The following is a 21,103-nucleotide window of genomic DNA, read 5'->3' as shown; positions in this document are numbered from 1 at the left end:
GAGCTCTCTGACTGTCAACTGGCATTATTGTTACTGTTACCATTATTTATTGTTATTGCTGTCATTGCTGCTATTGTTATTTACTGTCACTGACGTTTTTTTTGTCATTGTTTTGTTTGTGCAGTACTTCTATTGTCCTTGCCCATAGTCTGTGGAGAAGCATTCAGGAAGATTTTCATGATACATGTACATGGTACTTGCATCTACGACAATAAACTTAAACTTGAAACTTGAAGTCCCCTTCATACAGATACTGTAATACAGAGCATTCCCACCAGAAAAGTTTTTGCTTTTTGTTCCGACAGTCTACTGATACTCCTCTCGAGAGCCCAAGTTTGCACCGAATCCACTTTTTACAGAGATCTCAAACTTTCAATAGTAAGAATAAACAGTGTGCCCATGGGGGGGCAACCTGGGAGCAGGGACCTTGTTTTTGTACTCATTGGTGTAGGCCATGGCCAAGTCCCCTAACCCAGTGGTGCCCCAACTCATGTGACTGTAGTCCGTGGAGATCCCTGAATCGGTTACTGTCATGGAGATGTAGCTTGGTCCCTTTAGTGGCCAGGCTCCATAGGGGTACTCCAGACTAGACTGGGAGGATATTTCTCCCGACCCTGAGCTATATGTCACAGACTCCAAATCGGAGAAGGAGGTGGGGGTTCCTGGACTTTCAAAGAGGACCTGCAGTGGCAACGATTCCTCTGATATGTCAGCTAACGGACTCATAGCACCACTATCTTGCTGGGACCTGTAGTTCAGGGACACGTAAGTGTCACTGGGCTCCAGTGTGTGCAGCTCGCAGCAGGGCACAGATGGTTGGTCCAGGGACTGCAGTTGTTCAAGTACCCAGTGCGGGTGTGCCTTCCCTTTTCGTCTCCCCATCAACACAGAGTCTTGCCCTCCTGTTCTTTCATCCTCTTCCACTTCCTTCTTGCTCAGTCCCAAGGCCTTGAAGGGCATGGGATGGACAGGAACTGGGGCCGTGAAACCTGCTTCAGAGAGCACCTCCAGCGGAGATGGACTCTCCTCCACCAACAGGAAGGTAGGACTCCACCAAAAGCCTCTATTTCCAACGCCCAGCCACTCCTGAATGCCAACCAAAATAAGAAAGTTTGCATCAGAAATGCCAAAGAAGAGTTTCTTAAACTCATAGGTCATGTGACAGGAAGTCTCTGTGCTCCTTACATGAAAATTGCCTCCATACACACTGAAGAGTCCGTCAAACTTGTTTTCAGGACTCGGGATGACAGGCCACACCTTCTTCAGCAGAAACCTAAAGCCACAGAGATACTCCATTAAAGCAATGAGAGCACTTGTGTTTCTTGTGTTAGCTTCATTGGCTCAAAGACTCTTTCCACTTAGCATGTGTACGGTTTTACATCTTTTGCCAGTACAGTATTTCTATAACCCATTTCCCAACACGGGTTGCCAACTTTTAAGGTGCATTTGTTGTTTTTGCAGTTGCCCTTAATAATACTAATACCTATGAATTTAAAGTGAAGATGGTGTAACAATGTAAGGAAAAAAGTTTAATCAGCATGGCTCAAGCTGGCAAAGCTGGAGGGGCTTTTACTAACCTGCGGTAAGACAGGAGCAGGGTGAGCGAGAGCAGGATCAAGATGAGGGAGATGACGACACACAAGGCAAGGATAAGGAGATCCATTTCTGTTGTAATAATGGGGTAGGAGGGATATAGTATAAAGCAGAGGTCCAAGGAGACAGTACACACTCGCTGTCGCCGCCCATGGGGAGGAGAAGTAGGTGTCCTGTTTGGAGTCTTGCCCTGGGATTAGACTACGCTGTTCTCTGAGTGCCACAATCTTGCAGATTTTCTCTGTAGACTGAAACACTGAGCACCTGGTCACCTTCATTCAATTATAACAACTGATCTAATTAAAAAAAATTAAGGCTTTGAATGAGAACACAAATTAAAAAATGTCTCTGTTACGCCTTGGCTCCCCCTGACCGAGGCTCAGATGACTCATTAACTTGAACGCTGTCCTGCAAAAAGGTTGTCAGGGTGCAAGCTCCTACAGGAAATGTATCATCAGTCCCCAGATAGTCTTTTATAATCTAAATCTATTCTTCAAGTCAAGTCTGGTCTGAAGCAGGCTTCACACGAGCAAAACGGTTTTCTAAAACAATCAATTTATAAAGCCAATGTAACCGGTCAGACGAATGAAAGGAATGAAATGTTAGGTTGTATATGCGCATCCCTTAAATGTCTCCCTGTATGAAACAGACACTGTTTATTTGTCTTTTTGATGAGAACTGGAAAATGTTATTGAAAAGGGACACAATACCGTAATACGAGCGATCAGTTCACACGTGTGCATCTAACAGCATTACATGGTATATGTACATTACTTATATCCAAAGAGTAACTGTCTAAAACAAATACATACATATACAGTGACCCAGAGCCTAACCCAGCAACACAGGGCGCAGGGCTGGAGGGGACAGACCGAGGACAGGACACCACTTCATTACAAGGCACCCCAAGTGGGACTTGAACCCCCGACCTGCCAGAGAGCAGGACCCAGCCAAACCCATCATGCCACTGCACCCCCTTCTAAAGCAAATACCAATGAACTATTTTGGTTTGTGCCACCTACTTTCTTCCCAAGTGACCTAGAATTTCGCAATACTTTTACAATATTTATTTAGCTGCATTGAGGTTATGCCTTCCAAGACCTCAGCCTCTCACCTCTGCTCAAATAACTACAAGTCATTTTTCATAAGTAGGGTGTTATGTGTTGCTATTTATGTATATTAAAGGCATGCTACCGTGACATTCCTTTTAGTTTAAAACAAGACAGTCACTTCCGCCAAGAGACACCTGCCGGAAACACCATCACTGGTGAAGATTTCTTCAGTCTTATACTCTGCAGAGTGCTCAGTTGGATTCCTGGTACAATAAATCAGTGTTTTTTGTCCCATATTTCTAATATGATCATATGAAAATGGTGAAATCCAAATGGCATATAAATGTGCAAAAAGGGCAAAGGCAAAGGGAGAGTGCACAAATATTGGTCATCTTACCAGCAGGGGGTGTCGTCATGGAGACCCAGGGTGCCCAAGCAGTCCAGTACCCACTGTAGGAAAGGCCATCAGGCTTGGCTCGCACCCGGATGTTGTACCGTGTGTCAGGCTGCAAGCTGTGCAGGATGATCTCAGACCTGGCACGGACGCTTTCCCGCTGGCAGGAAACAAGTGTGAGTCAGTGTGAATGTGGTTGGGCCCTCCCCACGTGCGCCTATAATGGCTGTGCGGTGGCTTTACCATACCTTGCCCATGTGGCTGCCGGTGGGGGCGTACTCCACTTCATACATCATACTGTTCTCCATGTCCATGAGAGCAGGAGGCAGCCAGCATACCCTCAGCTGCTCCTGTTCCCCCGTCTGGGTCACCGTCACGTTGGCTGGTGGATCTAACAGGACTGACCACAGCAGACAGGAAACTTAGGAAGAGGCATCATTTCACAGGCAAAAATATAAAGACCAAAGGCAGCTGCACGGAACCCCAGGAAAAAAAACTCACAGACATGGTCAATCAACAGGTTGCGGTTGTAGATAAGGCGTCCGTCCTGAAAAACACTGACGTCCAGAGGCACAAAGTGCTGAACGCTAGGGAGTCGGCAGATGTACCGTGTTTTACTGCCCCCTACTGACTGGGCTGTCAGAGCACATTTGCTGCTCTCCTCATTTCTGAATGGAAACAAAAATGGATCAAATGAAATTCCGCAAAACAAAATCAAAAAGATGGAGAAGACTGTAGCAGAAATTGTAAGAAACTGATCATATGCATCTAAATCGCTCGGTGTATTCTGAATCTCAGCCGCAAACTTCACATACTCAGTTAAGAGATGGTGTAAACATGCAGCGTGATTCCCGTCGAAATGGGAAACTCACGTTTCTTGGTACATGTACGTGAAAGCGTAGTCGTCTGGACTTCGGCTGCCTTCCTCCTCCCAGAAACAAGTAAGGTCTCGCATCCCTTCGGCAAAGCATTTTGGGTCCTCGGGCTCAACAGCAACTAACAGGGATGCTGCATTCCAACACAGCATTTCAGTCGCAGCCACATTCATCATAATAGCGTTGGCACCAAATGGCACAGCGACACAAACACAAAGTCCTAAGGTGGCCGAATTTGTCTGTCATAGCTATGTTCAAGCGCAGGCAGATTTTGTTCCAACCTCTCTCTTAATGACTTAATGAGCACCATCATTTTTTCCACCCCTAATATTCCAGAAGGTGCATTTAGTCTCCGGTGGTATTTATTCGGGCGTAATGGTGTCAGAAATCACTGAGCGAGGTGTCAGAGATCAGCCTGCACACGTGGGTGAACACCGAGCTTACAGTCAAAGTGGCACAAGTGAATGAAGCCACGTTTCTCCCAGATTTAACTGTCCCTGCTGGTATGTGGGGAAGCGAATAAAATGTGGAGCAGGCTGCAGACTCCCTAACTGTCAGTGTGTATCAGTAGTGTCTCTCTCTCTCTCTCACACACACACACACACACAAAGACAAACTCCTCTTTCTGCAGTCCCCCTACGGTTACCATTGCCACTGCCGTCTACATGGGTGCGTGCGCGTGTGTGTTAATAAAATGCATAATTCTACACCATGCGCACGGGGCCAGCGCGCGCGTGCGAGAGCGCGGAGCCGCAGCGTCACACCTGTGCACGTGGGCGACCACACGGAGCGCGCTGCTCTTCCTGAGATCAATAACAAATTATATAAAGTTCCAAATAAATACACTGAAACAACGATTAAAAAGCAGCAACTCGGTATTGTGTCTGTGCTCCATTTTTTTTTACACAATCCATCATCTTTGTTATCAGTTTACGTTTATTCATTTTGCTGACGTTTTTCGACCAAAAAAGTGACTCAGTCTTATTGTTGAGCTACTTAGACTATTTACCCACAGCTGGGTAATTTTGCTGGAGCAATTTAGGGTAAGTACCCCGCTCGGGTATAGCTGGAGGTGAGACTGGAACTTGCGACTTTCGGGTCCCAAGGCTGGGCAGTACTGTACTGTACCCCGAGCCACTACGCCACCAGCAGCAGCTGTCCCCATGAGTGTAGGAAACGGAAAAGAGAGAGGACACACATAGATGTCGCAGTCTGCCCGCTCCGTACCTTTACTGTCCAGCGCGCACACACTCCGCACGCAGACGAGCAGCAGGAACACACACCGCCGCAGCGCTCTCACTGGGCTCATCGTGCCGCTGAAACACACACACCGTCCCCCGCTGTCCAGCGCTCTGCTGCCGCCACACCCCCCACACAGGGCTCTGCGTCGCGGGAGATATGTCTCTCTCTCTCTCTCTCTCTCACACACACACACACACACACACATAACGGCTCTCTGCTGTGTTCCCCGCCAGTTATGGGAGGAGTACTGCAGTTTACCACACTCCACGCTCACAGACCCAGTGGGGGGGGGGCTGCGGGGATTCATTCATTAACTTTTCTCGTCAGGAGTCGCATCGGTAAAACAAGCGGCGGGAATTCTGGATAATAAAACTTCACATTCACAGTGACGGCTTACACACGTTAACGTAAAATTTGACGGAATTATATTGACTACTACTAGTGAAGCTCGAAATAGCAAATGTTAATACACAAATTTATTGAGGTGTGAATTTAATTACATAATGACGTTTACAGAACGCTGTTCTGACAATGTGTGCGTGGGCTAAGTCTCGTTTTTCAAACAGTCACGAGGCGGTCTCGCGTCCCTATTCTGTGAACGAACGGTCCGTTATCAGTGCGCGACACCGTCTTGTTCAGACCCGCGAGGTGGCTTATCGCGGCGCGCGCCTCCGACCTAGCGGCTCCTGCCATAGATAAGCATTTGTTGTTTCCCGCCTTGTTTGCCTGAAGCTCGTGGGACGGACGTTTGCCGCCACATCTCGCTGGCGCGCGGCCGGGAGGATACTACGTGACTGAGTCTCGTGGTAGTGGAAAAACGCGCAAAACCCAACTGCGTAACCAACTGGGAAACCACAAATTAACTGGAAATACTTGCAAATGAAAGTTCAAATTAATGTAAAATCGTGAGCTAAATTAAGGTGATGGAGAGTTTTATACTGAATATCAGGCTCTAGTCGTACGGTACGAGATAGACTTTTGACGCCATCTTGCACACAAGTGCTTTTCTCAGTCAGAGCCCTGTGCTGTGTGCACACAAAGTACAGCTGGTGTGCGCTGCTAGTATTGTCTGGAGCGAGAAAAGAGCACCAGAAAGCAGGTTTGCTCCCTGGGCCACCATGGTGCACTAAGGTTTTCTGTCAAATGAGATAAAAACTCAACACAACGTTTAATGGAAATCATAGGTCAACATAGCATGAGAAATGTGAACAGTCCAGGCCAGTTCCATGTACACTTACTTACCTATCAGGGTTGTCAAAGTCAAACAAATTTAAGAGGATTTTTTTTGTAACGAATGCAATCTTTATTTTGACCAAATGTCTATTTTCGCACAGTGTGTACTTCTGTGTTGCTAAATGAACAAACACGTTCATGTCTCACAGTGAAACAACAAACGAGACAATGAAACAACAGGATCGCAGTTTGGGTTCGAGAACACAGAAACAGAAGGCTTTAGAAGAAAAGACACAACGTGCTCTCCTGCACGTGACCCTCCTCAGCTGCACTTTCACAGCATTGCAAAGAAAAGAAGAGGCACAATTCTGAGTTGGAATCTTGTTTTTTTTTTTTAATTAGTAGTCTTAAAAGATTTTCCTCAATACCAGCGTCACCCTCCTTAAGCAGCACATGTATAAAGTAGAGGCCGACAGTTAGCATGTCCTACTCTAGTACCCTTACAGCATACTGCAGCTGAAATTCTCCACAGAATCCAGCTGGATAAATGGCCCATCTTGTGAACATGTACAAATTATGCAAATTACTTTGGATAAAAGCATCTGTTAAGCAATTTTACAGTAATACCAACAAGAACCATCATGTGGACAGCCACTACAAAAACTCCACATGGCCTCCGCGGTGCCACTGCGCTTTGGAGATTCTTGGACGGGTTTGATGGCGCCGTTTTTAACAAGAAACGGTCCGCCTGGCCACTCTTGCTCCTTCATAAAAAGTGCAGTTACTGTGCACGTGAAGGCAGTGGACATATGGACACAAATTCCATCTGGCGGAACAGGCAAGGATTCTGCTCACTCATTCATGCATGAGTAAAGAGCAATAAAGAGTATAAAGCGCACGCAGAGGGACACACAAGTGAAACGTCAGACTCCTTCAGCTTCACCTTCACAAGCCCTCTGTGGCCAGTCTCTTCATTCTTTTTTCCCATGCTTCCCTGTGTACTAATGCCATGGCCGCTACTCTGAGGTTCAAGAAATGCAGGCCACCCCCAGAAAACCTGCTGTGGACGGACCTCCTGATAGGATTGAACTATGAAAGTGTACATGAAGCAGGGCACCCGTCAGCAGGAACAGGCCACAGCAGGAGCTCGGCAAAGAGTTTCCTGCTCTGCATCACATTTTGAGGAGGACCCCCCGAAGCGTGGAGCCTGAACCTTTGGCAGGTTTGATAAAACGCTGATCCTAGCCGCCAGCAGTGCAGTGTTTCGCATTAATGTATGGTGCCATTATCACCGAGCAGCAGCTAAGTCTGCACTGACCGGCTGCCAGCATGCAGACGGCTAATGGACTGATTTCCCACTGCAGGAGACAGCTAGCAAGCGTGATGACGACAAAACACAGAACAGAACACAAGGATATGCACTTTCTTTTCTGCTCCTCATTATGTTTTCCCATTAAGCATGCAAAGACAATTCTTGTGTTTACAGCACTTTTTGTTAGCTGTAAATACATTATCAATTATATACAGGCCCAGAGATTTGACTACAAAGCTTTCAAATCTGTTTCCCTCATTTTCCCACTAGGTGGCAGAGTGGTGTTCTGAGCGAAACCTTGTACTGTATTAAAAACAGATGCCAGCGCATCCTCAGCTAATTACCATTAAGCACAGTAACAACCATTTGAACTGTAGGTTTATGCAATCGAACAGTACACATCTATTTAAAACATTAAAAGGAGCTAATACAAGCACAAGTTTCCCTCTTTGACGCTCCAGAATCCCTTACTAATTAAGTAACTTGGATGAAATCTAGGCTAGCCCTGAAGTAGGAAGCAACGTAAGCAGCATCTTCATACAGGCAATTAAATAATTTATCATGAAAAAAAAAAAACTGTGAGTAACAAGGCTCCATTTGTTTTACAACAGCAGGAAACCAGTGGTTAAAGTTAGTCTTTTCACAAGACTCCTCCTGCTGTCATATACAGTATGTTCCTGCCTGGTATGTGTTCATCAGGGCACAGGAACTGTCACGATCAACGTCTGTGCAAGACGTTAAAAATAATCCGTTCCCTTATGGTGTCGACGTTTAAAAGAATATCACAAAGATCTTTCAACAGATAGGCACACAATTGTTAGGCAATTCAGTCAAACACCTAACTATGGGGGTCTTGAACATTCACTAATATTCTCAGTATCATGGCATTGCTTCGATCACTTGGGGATAGCCAATCATTTGCCATAAAGGTGAGCTATTTGTGTAGCTGTGTCTGAGTTACTGTGACTGTGGGTTACTAGGGTGTTCTTTCAAGAAAATTAATTACACGGTTAACATGTTTATCAGGGACCAAATGATAATTTTCTAATTAAATACAGACAGGCCATTAATCTGCCAGGGTGGTAGGGAAAGAACACAAGAATACTTCACCGGGACAATGGCACTATGGAAGGATGCTGATGTCAAGATATGGATGACTTCTCCTGTTCATTCAGGACTAACTGAACTCCACTCTTATACAAGGTTTAAAAGAGGGAGACTCTAATCTTGAAAGGCGACAACAAAGGAAAGGAAGTGACAGTTGGAAAAATCATGTGGGGAAATTTCAAGAGGCATTCCAGTTAAGGCAGTTGAGGGACTCAACGCTGGGGAGATTTTAGACAACTTTGGTAGAGGTCAAGCAGTTAGTGAGGAGATCTGAGCTTTCGAGCGACGGCTGAGAATCACTTGAGAAAAGGACCAGGGTACATATCTTATATAATCACATTCAGGGGGGCAGCAGAATCCGGATGGAGGGGGGCTGCACGCAGATTGGCCATGGGGACGGGAAAAAGGGTGGCAGGTTAGCAGGCACAGCCGCCCTGGCTGTCAGGGGGAGTGTCCTGTAGGGCTGGGCCTCGGTGATTGGCCACCGGACTAAGGTCGCCATCCATGCTCTCATTCATCTTCTCGCAGATGATGTCCACCAGACGCTCAAACACCTGCTTGACGTTGATGTTGTCTTTGGCACTGGCCTCGAAAAACTGGAAACCTGGGGAAACATTCAAGTGTTGGATGGAGGAGAGTGGGAACAGGGAGGGAGAGAGAAGAGGGAGAGGACAATGAGTTGAATGTAGCATAAATGAGGGCTATATGAAAAGGGAGCAAAAAGAATGAATTCCTGCACCTTACTCAAGTATACTAGAGACATCCCCTGCTGGGACTTGAACCAGCCACCTTCTGGTCTGTTTTATTCACTGTTGCACTAAGTACACTGCTAAACACCATTCCCACAATGAGAGGTGGCTGTGGTGTCCTAATGAAGCAAGACACACCCTCTTGGTGCGGCCTGGGGCCTGTCGTTGCACCATAAGGTTAAGTTAATAACGCGGTGTTGTGATGTGTGTGAGAACATTGGCAAGTGATTTAAAGAGCAGGAAACTAAAGTTAAGCATCTGCTGTGGCTCTTTTGTCACTTTGTAGAGATAGAGTAAACATGATTACTTGTGTCCTGTTGTGTCAACACTCTTAGCACATGTTTAAAATGTCATATCACTCATCAGTCATGGTTTAGCCTGACTGGGCTCTGTATGTGTCTGCAGCGTATGCTGACGGAGCTCACCTAACTCGTCTGCTAGCCGTCGGCCGTCCTCAGTGGGGACCAGCCTGTCATCTTCCAGGTCGCACTTGTTACCCACCAGGATCACTTGGGCATTGTCCCAGGAGTATGTCTTGATCTGAGTTGCCCTAAAAAGAGAAGCAAAGAGATGCGATTGAAAAGAACAAGAAGAGGAGACTAAATGAGATAACTGTAACAGATGAGAGAATGCGATGGGATACAAAAGAAAAGCTGACAGGACAGTGAGTCAGAGAAGGAGGATATGGAACTGAGTCAGAGGGTTATGGGTTAACAAGTCAGACAATGAGGGTAGAATAATCAATCAGAGAGAAAGGTGATACCTATTCAGGGAAGGGCGGTAGGACAAACACTGAAAAAAGAATGATGAATCAGAAAGGAGAAAGAGAAAGAGCAGGATATCAAAAAGGAACTAACAGACAGAGTATGATGAGTCACAACAGTTGGATGCTGTTCTTATTGCAATAAAGCTCCCAATCCCCAACATAAAATGGCAATATCTCTTAAGTGGTTCAACTTCCATTTGAGTAAAAATCCTACTGAGATCCAGCAAAAAGGTTTTTGGATAATTTACTAGGATCTCTAAGAAGATGGCCAAGCTCCCACCCCAATCATGTGGTATTATGTAGAAGCATAGAGTGTCCTCTATAAGGTGAATTAAGATTCAGCACTATAGCATGTAGAGATGTGGAGATACATAGAGTGGACGTAAATGAATGGCTGGATCTCAGGAGGACATGCTAACTGAAAACAGGCCTCATGATTAACATGACTTTCTTTTGTCATTTTCAGGGGCAGATGGTGTCATAGAGGAGTGCGAAGGATGGAAAAGGTGTCAGATTGTCCTCTTCTGCCGCTTGCCTTCCTAACTCACCAGTCCTGCACAGCACCGAAGGAGTCCTGGTTGGTGATGTCATACATGAGCAGGAAGCCCATGGCGCCTCTGTAGTAAGCTGTGGTGATGGTCCGGTACCGCTCCTGCCCCGCTGTGTCCTGTGACCCATACAGCAACATGTTTTTATTGTCATTCCTCTATATAGCTTGTATACAGTGGAACGAAATGTTGTTTCTCCAGAGACCATGGTGCAACACAGAAGAGTACGCAGCACTGCATAAAGTGCAAGTCAGAGTACAGCACTGGGACACAGGGCAGATGAACAGCACAGCATCCCTCCACACAGTGCCCATGGGCAACACAAATGACACGCCACAGACGTCATGTCAGCGCACACCAGACACGGGCTACTCACAACAGGCTATATCAAATCAGTCTCCCTACAACACAGCCTCTAGATCTATGAATGGAAATCAACAGAGTCATGAGTCCAAGGGAAATGTTTTTTATTTGTTTGCTTTTCTATTCAACATTACGCTCAACAAAGCCACACAGCAATCAGGGGTGATTGTTCATCTGACAGTTAGCATGAAAGATGTGAAGGTGGGAGCCAATACCAGTATTGCTCTTCGCAAACAGCAGTAAACAAAGAAAAGATTAAAATCAAACAGCAACCAAAGCTGAGTGGTGTCCCAATGGCATGGCAACCAGCCCATACTCTTGTTGTTACCTGGTAACCACATAGTAGCATGTAATTAGTATAGAGGGCCACGACATCATGGGAGGTTGCCCAGGTAACAATGGGTCACTTAAGCGGTAGCATTTTTATGGCACTGTGTGCATGTGCGTGTGTTTGCCTGCTCATCTTTGTCAAAGTGTACGAGTGAAATAAAACTAATTTAGAGGCACAGAAGACGAAATGTCCCCCAACAAAGGCAGGCAGGGCAATGTCTTCAGTTCCCTCTAAACGGTTTGTGTGGAATCGCATGGCGAGGCACAAAGCAAAAGGAAGGGCTGAATAATCACTGTCATTCTAGTTCCATTTACCACACAGAGGTCTATTCCATGTGCTCTCCAACCTCTTCTGCTGCAAAGAGCCTGATTTGCCTCAATACAATTAAATCATTACAATGGGAGTGGCCTGGGGCATTTTAATTAGATCAGATGGCCCACCAGGGAATGGTCTTGTGCATTTGCATTGCACGTCTGGTTGTCACACAAAGGAAACGATAGGCAATACATAGTGCCTGCATTAATTGGTAGGCCTGAAAAATGAATGAGTGATCCAAAAAGAACCGGATGCTAAAACTTATTTTTCCTGTAAAAATTAAATGTAGAAGTTGCGGTTCCTTTGTATTATCGGGATTTTTTTGCACCACACTCATTTGTACTAATTACACATACGTTTTTTCTGAAATAGGTAAATATTAAACAAAGGTATTGTTTAAATTCCTAAGTCAAATTTGTGGACAAGCAGCAAGTGTGTCTGGTGGGGCCTAAAAGTCTTCCAGTGTAAACAGTGCGATGTTGCTGAGATGTTTGCGATTGCTGTCAGTGAGTAACCGGCGCGGGGGATGCTGGGTCAGTCTGCCTCTTCCAAACAAGCGTGCTGCTTACAGCTCTGGATAACCGACTGACTGCTGCACCTGATGAGGACCCCCTTGTTGGTTCTGGGACCACATCCTGCTGGCAGCATGCACCTTTGCACACTGCGGCAAGTGCACGTGCAACATGATGAGCCTGCTGTCCTTCTTCTTTCGTCAGCAAAAAAGAGCAAAGCCAGAGCTGCCTGGCACTGTCAGACGCCTGCTTCTCTGTACAGGATGACGAACCGGATCAGTTAACCTTAGCATCTCGGGGGCAGGACAGTGTCTACTGCTGGATGAGCTGTCCTGGGTTCAAACCAAAGGACAGAGGGACTGTTGTAACCTTGCCAAAGATACATGAGTCACAATTTCTTTCTTGCGTGTCAATGACAGTTTTGACTTGTTTAATTTACCACAAGGGAATTTTCACAAACAAGTTCACATAAAACGTTCCACTGATGTACGGATGAGTGACCCAATGTAAGTACTGTACAGTACTAGCAGTGTAAGTCACCTTGGTGAATAAGGTGTGTGGGCTGGTAACACTACATAGAGTTCATTGGAAGTCACTTTGGAGAAAAAGCATCTGCTAAATAAATAAATGTAATGTAATGTAAAAATGTTAAGACCTGACCTAGATATTTTAAACGGATGAACTGAAAAATACTTAATAAATGAGAAAAATCTAGAAAGCCAATGATAAAATCGAAGCAAACCAACGATAAAATCACCGATAATCTCTCTCATGGAGTAGTATTAAAGCAGAGGCAATAGGTGGCATAGTGGTCAGCGCTTTCACCTTGCACTCAAAAGGCCTGGTTTGAATCACTCCTCCTGCTGTAGTACCCTTTAGCAAAGTACTTACCCTGAATTGACATTGTAAGAATTACTCAGCTCTATAAATGGTAAATACTGTAAGTAGCTTAATGCTGCACATTGCTTGGGAAAAAAGCAGAGCTAAAGGAATAAGAAATAAGGTTAGTGCTATCTGACATAATTCAATAGTTATACGTGGTCAAGGATGGCGCACTTTTATGACAGTGCCATTTTTCGACTGTGTTCATAAATGCCTTTTCATTAAAACTAATGCTTTTAACTGAAACTGTGAGACTTCCTCCTAAGGATGGCATGCTGGCACAGTGAGTAGCGCTGCTGTCTTGTAGCACCTAGGTGGTGCAAAAGGATGTGGGTTCAATCCCCACTCAGTCTGTGTGGAGTTTGCATGTTCTCCCCCTACCTGTGTGGGGTTCCTTCCAGAGTCCAAAGAGATACTGTTCAGGTGGATTGGTGACTCTAAGTTCCCCCAAAGTGTGTGAGTGACAGAGAGCATGTGTTCCACCGATATATGGATGAGTGACCAACTGTAAGTTGTGTCTCTAGCAGTGTAAGTCACTGTGGTGAACTTGTTATGTGGGCTGATAACACTATATAGAGTTCATTGGAAGCTGATTTGGACAAAAGTGTCTGCTAAATGAAGAAATGCAATAGTTGCCTCTGCAGGCTGCCTAGTTCCAGCATGTGTGTTGCTTACACACAACATTTTATGAAAAACACAGAACAAACAGTGCAACACACAGCATCAAGGCGAGTCCGAGCTCTGCAGTGTGACCACTCCTCTCCTCCATCAGTCCATTAAATACAGTGCTATGGGGCATCTGCGGGCAGCAGTCCAGGAAATGGGCGTGCCGCAGACATTTCACTCTGGGGCATACTTTTAATGCGTTATTTCAACAAATTTATAGAAAAATACCAACGTATTATCATTTCCTAACTATTTAAAACAATACCAGTTGCAAGACCTCATGGAAGTAGATATTTCACCAAGCCTTGGTTACCTCTACTTGGTAGAGCTTCAGTCCCTAACCCTGGCAAAAACGGCACATTGGATGGGTGGGGGCTGTCTGGAAACTACCTGATAAAACAGCACCAGTATCAACACTCAAGGGTGAACATGCAAAAAGAAAAAAAAAAAAAAAAAAACAGATGACAAAGTATCTGAATGACCACAAGAGATGAATGCTTATGCTGAGGACTGAGGAAGCTTGCTGAACATTTTCAAGGAAGGATTCAAGGTGGTGCTGGCCCACCGGGGAACATGCACTGTGCCATCTGCACTGCTTCCACCAGTCTTTTGGCCAGAGCATTTTGCACTAGAGAAATAAATCAGATGGATAAAAAGCCCTGAGACGCCATCCATCACTCCACTCGGGCGCTGCAGCCATAAAGGCACAGAATGCAGGAGTAATGGTTCAGGTCAAGCAGCTGCCTGCAGTGTTTCTTCTTCACCTGTCCATTCAGTAGAAACATTCACTCATTCACTTCATTCAATCATTCACTCATTTGGCAAAAGCTTTTCTCAAAAATTCTCTGTCATTTTCTGCTAGAAACCCAATCATTGTTATACTGCTGCACTGCCAACACTTTCATCTAAAGGCAGCTAGGATCATACAGGGGGTGCATTGGTGAAGTGGGTTTGATTGGGTCCTGCTCTCCGGTGGGTCTGGGGTTCGAGTCCGGCTTGGGGTGCCTTGTGAGCCTTGTGACAGACTGGCGTCCCGCCCTGGGTGTGTTCCCTCCCCCTCCAGCCTTGTGCCCTGTGTTGCTGGGTTAGGCTCCGGTTCGCTGCAACCCTGCTTGGGACAAGCGGTTTCAGCCAATGTGTGTGTGTGTGTGTGTGTGTGTGTGTGTGTGTGTGTGTGTGGTATCTGGGATCACACAGATGTACACAGCGAAAGCAATTCCTGCAGCATGTCATACCAAATGGTCTTGTAGCAGTGCTCCTTCAGGGCTTTGATCTCACAACCTTCTGGTAACAAGTGAAGGCACCATCAGAACCACAGCTAAAACAAAACTGCAAATTCCTCTTCTCAAAGTTGATCATTAACCACGAAGTTAAGGAACTGTAGGAAATCCCTTGGAGAAGGTCTTTCAGTGACCACACCCTCTAAATACACCAGGACGCTGGTGCAAGAGCGACGGGATGACACATTGTGTTCCCAGGCTCACGGAGCCACAATTACGCCTGGGGCATTCCTATGCCTTCTCTCACTGAGGGATCACCATCCGGACCTGTTGAGAAACCCAGGTGACCCATGTCATTTTGACCCTTGCCAAAACTCTTTTGCTACACACGGAAGTCAGCGGAGAGAGGAGGACTCGCGCTGAACAGTTACAAGAGATGATTAAAGGACTGGCTGGAGACGGCTCTATTAGCCCAGCCGCATGGGGGTTACACCCATGCTGTTTGCAGTAAGTGCCTCAGGACCTGTAATGACCCACTGTGAGTCAGATCGCGGACATCATCTCTGTGAAAGAATATTTAGCGGGTCCATTCGGTGCAAACTTTACTTCCAGTTCTCCCCTTAATAACCTAGACTGAAGCACTGTAATTCTAACCGTTCAAATGAAATTATTAGCTTTTTTTTTTTTTTAAGTAAAAGTAAACATTATACTTTGTGTTGGAAATGAACCTGATACAAATGAGTTTTTGGGATGGGATGAAGATTACACACTGTACCAGCTACAAACTTTGTGGACGAGACTTATAATCCACATATTTCCAAAGGCACGAATGATGATAGTAAGTTCCACGGAAAGTCGGGGGATAACGGATCCTGTTATTATTCAGAGATGACGTCACTTGTATTTTTTTAAACAGAATTCCCGGTCACATGCTTTGGATTCAGGATAGTTTCCGTAATTTACTAGAGGGGTAACTTCCTTTGTGCTTCCTGTGCATTTCACTACGGAGAGCAGGCTCGTGGTGCTATGCAACTGACAGAACACACACGGATCTGCCCCCATGTGTTAATACACATAATACACACCTCTCTTCTACAAACACTCACAAAGTCATTAATTTGTACAAGACTCGGTTCATACCAAATTGCTCACAAACCCAGCTTTTTTTTTTTTTTGCCTGTCCTAATAAATCCACCTCTGCATCTAAGCTCTCCCGGCCCGTGGCCAGCTTGACACACTCACCCAGATCTGCAGCTTGACCCTCTTGTCATTGCGGTAGACGGTCTTGACCTTGAAGTCGATGCCCACGGTGCTGACGAAGGCCGAGGTGAAGGAGTCGTCCGCGTAGCGGAACAGGAAGCTGGTCTTACCGACGCTACTGTTGCCGATAATCAGCAATTTGAACATGTAGTCGAAGTTCTGGTCCGCCGCGTCCTTCTGGGATTGCTGCCGAGAATCATTCACTGACGCCATCTACAAAGGGGAGAGAACCCAGCAAGATGGTGCAGAGACCTCAGTGAGCTTTGAAGGTGATGTCGTCCAATCCACATTTCCAAAACCACCGTGTAAGTCAGATTTTTAGGAATTATGGGACATTTTTCATCACAAATGACCAAATTATTGAACCTGGCTCTGTGGACTTGCTCTGTGACTGCCCCCAAAGGCCAAAACAAAATACTGTGCTGACAGCTTTGTTCTCCTAGGCAATACTTGACAGTGGGATGTGGAGAAAAGCAACAGAGGACCGAGCAGAGAGATGATGGGACCCTCTCCCTCCCCCACTTCAGTATGGCCGTGCCCCTCCCAACCCAGCTATTAAATCAGCGCTGCTTTCCTCTGATGAAGACCCTCTCCATGGAAACGAGCCCAACAAAAACCACCCGGACCCATTAGTGAGCCAGGCAACATGCACTCAGGAAAGATCACTGCCAGCAGTAGAGATATGATAAAATAAATTAATAGGCAAAGAGACATTGTGCACTGTTTAAAAATCAAACCCCCTGCACGACGGTTTATGTTCTTAGGCCGATGCTATATTTTTCCTTTGCTGCAAAATTGTGATTGATAACCTTTTCAGACATAATTTCTTGTGCTGCAGGTGGAGATTTGTGGCCAGTCGTTGAAGAGCATCAGCTGAGAACAGGAGGAAAAAGTCTGGCAACGTAACATTAGTTCCAGAAACGATGAAACTAAAGCATATGTGCTGCAGCAGCATAACTGGCGTCTCTGTTTCCGGGTTCGCTTGTTTTTTGATGAGGTCGTGCATCACCGGGCCAGACCCGAACAGGGAATGAATTGCCTGCGGGACCTGATAACGAACGACTGATGTCACGGTCAATAACGGGTTGAAGAGGTCTCGCAGAGCTCCACTAAAGACAATGCTAATGCAGCGCAAAACACCCCCATACTCCATCGCTCAGAGTCAGGAAGCAGCAGGCCCGCGTGAGCAATGAATGAGTCGAGCAGGATAAAAGAACATGTTCCGTCACGTTTCCATTCTCGGATGAGCATCGTAAAACTTGTTCGGATTTTTCAGTTCTAAGCACCCCAAGGTCGAAAATAAAGTGTAAACATATGCTGAAGTTCTCCAGATCATAACGTTGACTGCATTAAAAAAATAGCAAGAGTGCCTCTGAAAAGGGAGTTAAAGATCAGTTTAAGGAAGGCTTTCATACTAGCAAGTTGCTTCAGGGTGTTGGATACCAATGACTAAGAGGAATGGGAAAGGTGAACTTTTCGGGAAGGAACTGTGTCGGATCAGAACATCCTATAAGCTCTCTGATCTGTGGATTACTCCTTAGGAACAATAGGATAAAGCGCCACCCTCTCCTCCCTCTTTGCACTTTTGTGGCGCAAGATTTGGTTCGATAAGAGGAGGGCCTGGATATGGAGAAATGCTCTCACAAGCACAGTAATATTTATATCCAATGTAACAGAACGCTCTCAAGATTGACCAAAATAATTGCAACAGAATCAAATGTGTCTTTGCACCAGTTTATGACGCTGTGGCCTTGCTGACAGATGGACCACAAAAAAATATTTAGCGTACATCATTCTGCCGATATCTGTCACAAATAACATATCCTTATTTGGCTGTGCAAAACTGTAAATCATTCATTAAGAATCATTTGCTTCACTTCAAAAACGTGTCACAATTTCATCCAGCCGCACGTTCGTTATCAATAACTAAGCTCTCAATGGCTGAGCCAGTCACTGAAACGCACACTATGGGCAATTTAGTCACCAGTTCACTTGAAACATATCACTTTGGACTGTGGGAGGAAACCAGAGCATCCGGAGGAAACCCATGTGAACATGAGCAGAACATACAAACCCCATATAGAGCGAGCTGGATTCAAACCCATGTTTGAACCCACAGCACAAGAGCTGTGAGGCACCAGCGCTACCTGCTGCACCACAGCCGCTTGGAATGAATAACAAATCATTCAAGGCGACTAACAGTCCCACAATCCCTCTCCTGCTCTCTGTCAAAATAACAAAAGCACTGGAAAAAATACCATAAGAATTCTTATTTCATATCCATCTGAGCACACAAGATCCACGGCAGTGTTGACAGGGACATGGAAGGACATTAGCAATGCTGTGTCACAATGAATAGATTAAAGCTGCCTTTAAACCTGCATGCACGCGCACACACACACACACTCACACACACACAATGAGTAATGGAATATTGAGCCTGATGGACTTCATTATCCATAAGTGACTGATGCCAGCCGTGGTGGTTCAGGGCTGTGCAGAGACAGCATGTCCTTCCGAGCCATTTATTACAGGTCATAATAGATTGAGGCCCCCGAACACTGGCAGCCTTCGCATCCTGTCACACCGATGACATGCAGTAGACGTGTCTCTCAAAGACTCCTTCCTTATTTTTGGAACTGAAGCTCTTCGAAGCCTTTATTAGCAGGAAGCTGCAAAGAGAGGCACTTTTTCCGTGACGAGGAGCAACGCGGCTGCTGAACTGTCGGCGGTTTGCAGAGTTATGAACGATTCTCACCTCCAACCTCCAGACAATGTTCTCTCTCCAGCAGAAGATGTTATTCTTTTAGAGGACAGGGTCTGACTTAGCTGCGTGTGTGTGTGTGTGTATAAGTGTGTGTTGTCCCCGATTGCAAAATGAGGTATGGGTGCAGCTGTATAAGGACTGTTGTACAGTGTGTATGTGGGTCTCGGAACTGCCCTGAGATGCCTGTGTGTGTGTGTGTGTGTGTGTGTTAGAGTGAATGGGAGGACAGGAATGGGCCACTTGGAGTTTATGTGTTTATACAAGGGGCGAAGCTCCTGGAGCCAGGTGCGCGCGCGCGCACACACGCGCACACACACACACACACACACACACACAAAAATCTCCAAACAGGATGTGACACACCTCAGGAAAGCTCAGCTTCAAATCAGTTACCCAAAATTATCAGACAGCCACGTCCCGAATGTGCCCACCGGGGTCTGTTTTTATGGATAAGCCGAGAATAAAGGTATACGGATCGAATCCGGGCTCGTGCTCGTGCCGCTCACGCTGCCGGGCGGCGGGCGCGTGCACGGTCTACGTCACTATAAAAGTTTATCAAGTCAAACCGAGAGGTTTGTACAGACTATGTATATCGAAGCGCCTACGGGCAGCTCTTACACACGGCCGGCCTCACAACTTCTTTCTTTATCGTGTCACTTATCAAGTGGCGAGTCAGCGAGTCAGTCACACAGCCCGGCGTGTCGTGTGTCTGTCTCTCTGCTCTCACACACACACACACACGACACGTACCATTTCACCAGAGTTATTAAGCACAGCGCGAGCGAGTGCAGTCGGGTCGGTGTTAACACGCCAGAGCTTGTCTTGCATGCAGTCACCATGTACTAAGGGCTGCTGGTCTCCAACTATCTGTCCTCACTGTAACTGTACCAACTGGAGTACCATATGGTCACTCGGCGCGCGCACACACACACACACACACACAGCCCGCCCGCGGCATCCGCATTCTCTACGTGAACAGGACAGAACAGAGGAAAACGCACCGGAACATAAGTGACCCAACACACACACACGACACACACAGACACAACAAAAATATATGTATGTACACCTATAAACACAAAAGAAGGAAATGAACGAACCCTTCTGTGCGGGGGACCCTCTCTTTTACAGCTGTCCCTTTAAATTGGAATTTGTGCAGAATTCTATGAAATTTAGGGCTCGCGCTGGAAAAGAGTAGGTCGCGAGCTCCAGTATCCCGTATCCTTCCTCTGTTCTTCCACCCTCCTCCCTCGCTCGTACACTCCCTCTAGTACACTCCTCCCCCCCTCACTCACACACACACACACACACACACTGTGGCCCAGCACAGTTCAGTAACGGACACGATAGCTTTCACACGTACAGTACTTTGGGTACCTAGCGTGGTTTTCACACGTTTTTACACAACTCCAATTCGAATCACTTTAAATTAAATTGTATATAGGACCGGGCATATTAATAATAGGGAAAGAATACTTATTAATAATCCTTAAGAGGGAGATTCACAGAAAGCAGCTGAACGTGACACGTACGTGCAGTTAGCCGAGGGATAACGAAACATAGGAGGAAAACGACAAAATAACATTCGAAAGATAAAATATAGCTGCTGAATGGTAAAAAGAAATTCTACCTCGTGTGCCTGCTGCGGCAAAGCAAGGGAACTGCAGTGTGGCTCATTTATTAGCGGGATGTAAAGGGTTCATATTTTATTCACGACGTGCACGTTCATCTTTCACGTCTCGCGCGTTCACCTTTTTTTTTTTTTTGCGAAACGCGCCATAAAAAGTAATGGAGCGCTGGAGCTACGCTGTGTCGCACACTGCGCAGGGACGAGGGCTCTGTTTCGCATGTCATCGTGCCGTCTTGCATAAATAGTAATATTTGTATGTATTGAGAGCTCAGATCACGTTCGTGTCAGTGCTGAAGAAGCGTCATGAATGAGGTGTGGGAGCCACAGACACGCCAGGCCATAGTGG

At 46.0% G+C, this 21,103-nt stretch overlaps 2 protein-coding genes across 6 annotated transcripts; both read right to left on the bottom strand.

Moving 5' to 3' along the window:
* Positions 1-183: 183 nt before the first annotated feature.
* On the bottom strand, positions 184-5,782 carry LOC108939965 (erythropoietin receptor-like). 2 transcript variants are annotated; one of them, XM_018761669.2, is made up of 8 exons: positions 5,142-5,782; positions 3,912-4,047; positions 3,541-3,707; positions 3,288-3,439; positions 3,043-3,199; positions 1,578-1,665; positions 1,186-1,273; positions 184-1,086 (listed from the first exon to the last, which is right to left on the bottom strand). In XM_018761669.2, the coding sequence occupies exons 1-8, from the start codon at positions 5,461-5,463 to the stop codon at positions 373-375; spliced, it is 1,824 nt and encodes a 607-aa protein (XP_018617185.2). In that variant the 5' UTR covers positions 5,464-5,782; the 3' UTR covers positions 184-372. The 2 variants fall into 2 exon arrangements, with proteins under 2 accessions (XP_018617185.2, XP_018617186.2); XM_018761670.2 differs by lacking the exon at positions 5,142-5,782 and having other exon boundaries at positions 3,912-4,230.
* Positions 5,783-6,386: 604 nt separating this feature from the next.
* Positions 6,387-20,835, bottom strand: LOC108940165 (ras-related protein Rab-3D-like). Of its 4 annotated transcripts, none has more exons than XM_018762135.2 (5): positions 20,758-20,835; positions 16,343-16,573; positions 10,812-10,930; positions 9,923-10,047; positions 6,387-9,352 (listed from the first exon to the last, which is right to left on the bottom strand). In XM_018762135.2, the coding sequence occupies exons 2-5, from the start codon at positions 16,571-16,573 to the stop codon at positions 9,165-9,167; spliced, it is 663 nt and encodes a 220-aa protein (XP_018617651.1). In that variant the 5' UTR covers positions 20,758-20,835; the 3' UTR covers positions 6,387-9,164. The 4 variants fall into 4 exon arrangements, with proteins under 4 accessions (XP_018617651.1, XP_018617649.1, XP_018617648.1 ...); XM_018762133.2 differs by lacking the exon at positions 20,758-20,835 and adding an exon at positions 20,228-20,367; XM_018762132.2 differs by lacking the exon at positions 20,758-20,835 and adding an exon at positions 19,878-19,937.
* Positions 20,836-21,103: the final 268 nt, after the last annotated feature.

This window comes from Scleropages formosus, chromosome 20 (assembly GCF_900964775.1).
Source record: "Scleropages formosus chromosome 20, fSclFor1.1, whole genome shotgun sequence".
Classification (NCBI taxonomy): domain Eukaryota; kingdom Metazoa; phylum Chordata; class Actinopteri; order Osteoglossiformes; family Osteoglossidae; genus Scleropages; species Scleropages formosus.
The sequence above is the reverse complement of the archived record's forward strand: the minus strand, read 5'-3'. Positions and strand labels throughout refer to the sequence as shown.

Bases quoted from the DNA above. Each gene is read 5' to 3' on its own strand.
- LOC108939965 (XM_018761669.2), bottom strand. From the start codon at position 5,463: ATGAATCCCCGCAGCCCCCCCCCCACTGGGTCTGTGAGCGTGGAGTGT. The intron at 1,666-3,042 runs GTAAGATGACCA...TTATTACAACAG, and splicing joins CATGACGACACCCCCTGCTG to AAATGGATCTCCTTATCCTT. The intron at 1,087-1,185 runs GTAAGGAGCACA...GTTGGCATTCAG, and splicing joins TGTATGGAGGCAATTTTCAT to GAGTGGCTGGGCGTTGGAAA.
- LOC108940165 (XM_018762132.2), bottom strand. The intron at 10,048-10,811 runs GTGAGTTAGGAA...TTCTCTTTTTAG, and splicing joins TTCGGTGCTGTGCAGGACTG to GGCAACTCAGATCAAGACAT. The intron at 9,353-9,922 runs GTGAGCTCCGTC...ATGTTTCCCCAG, and splicing joins ACGGCTAGCAGACGAGTTAG to GTTTCCAGTTTTTCGAGGCC.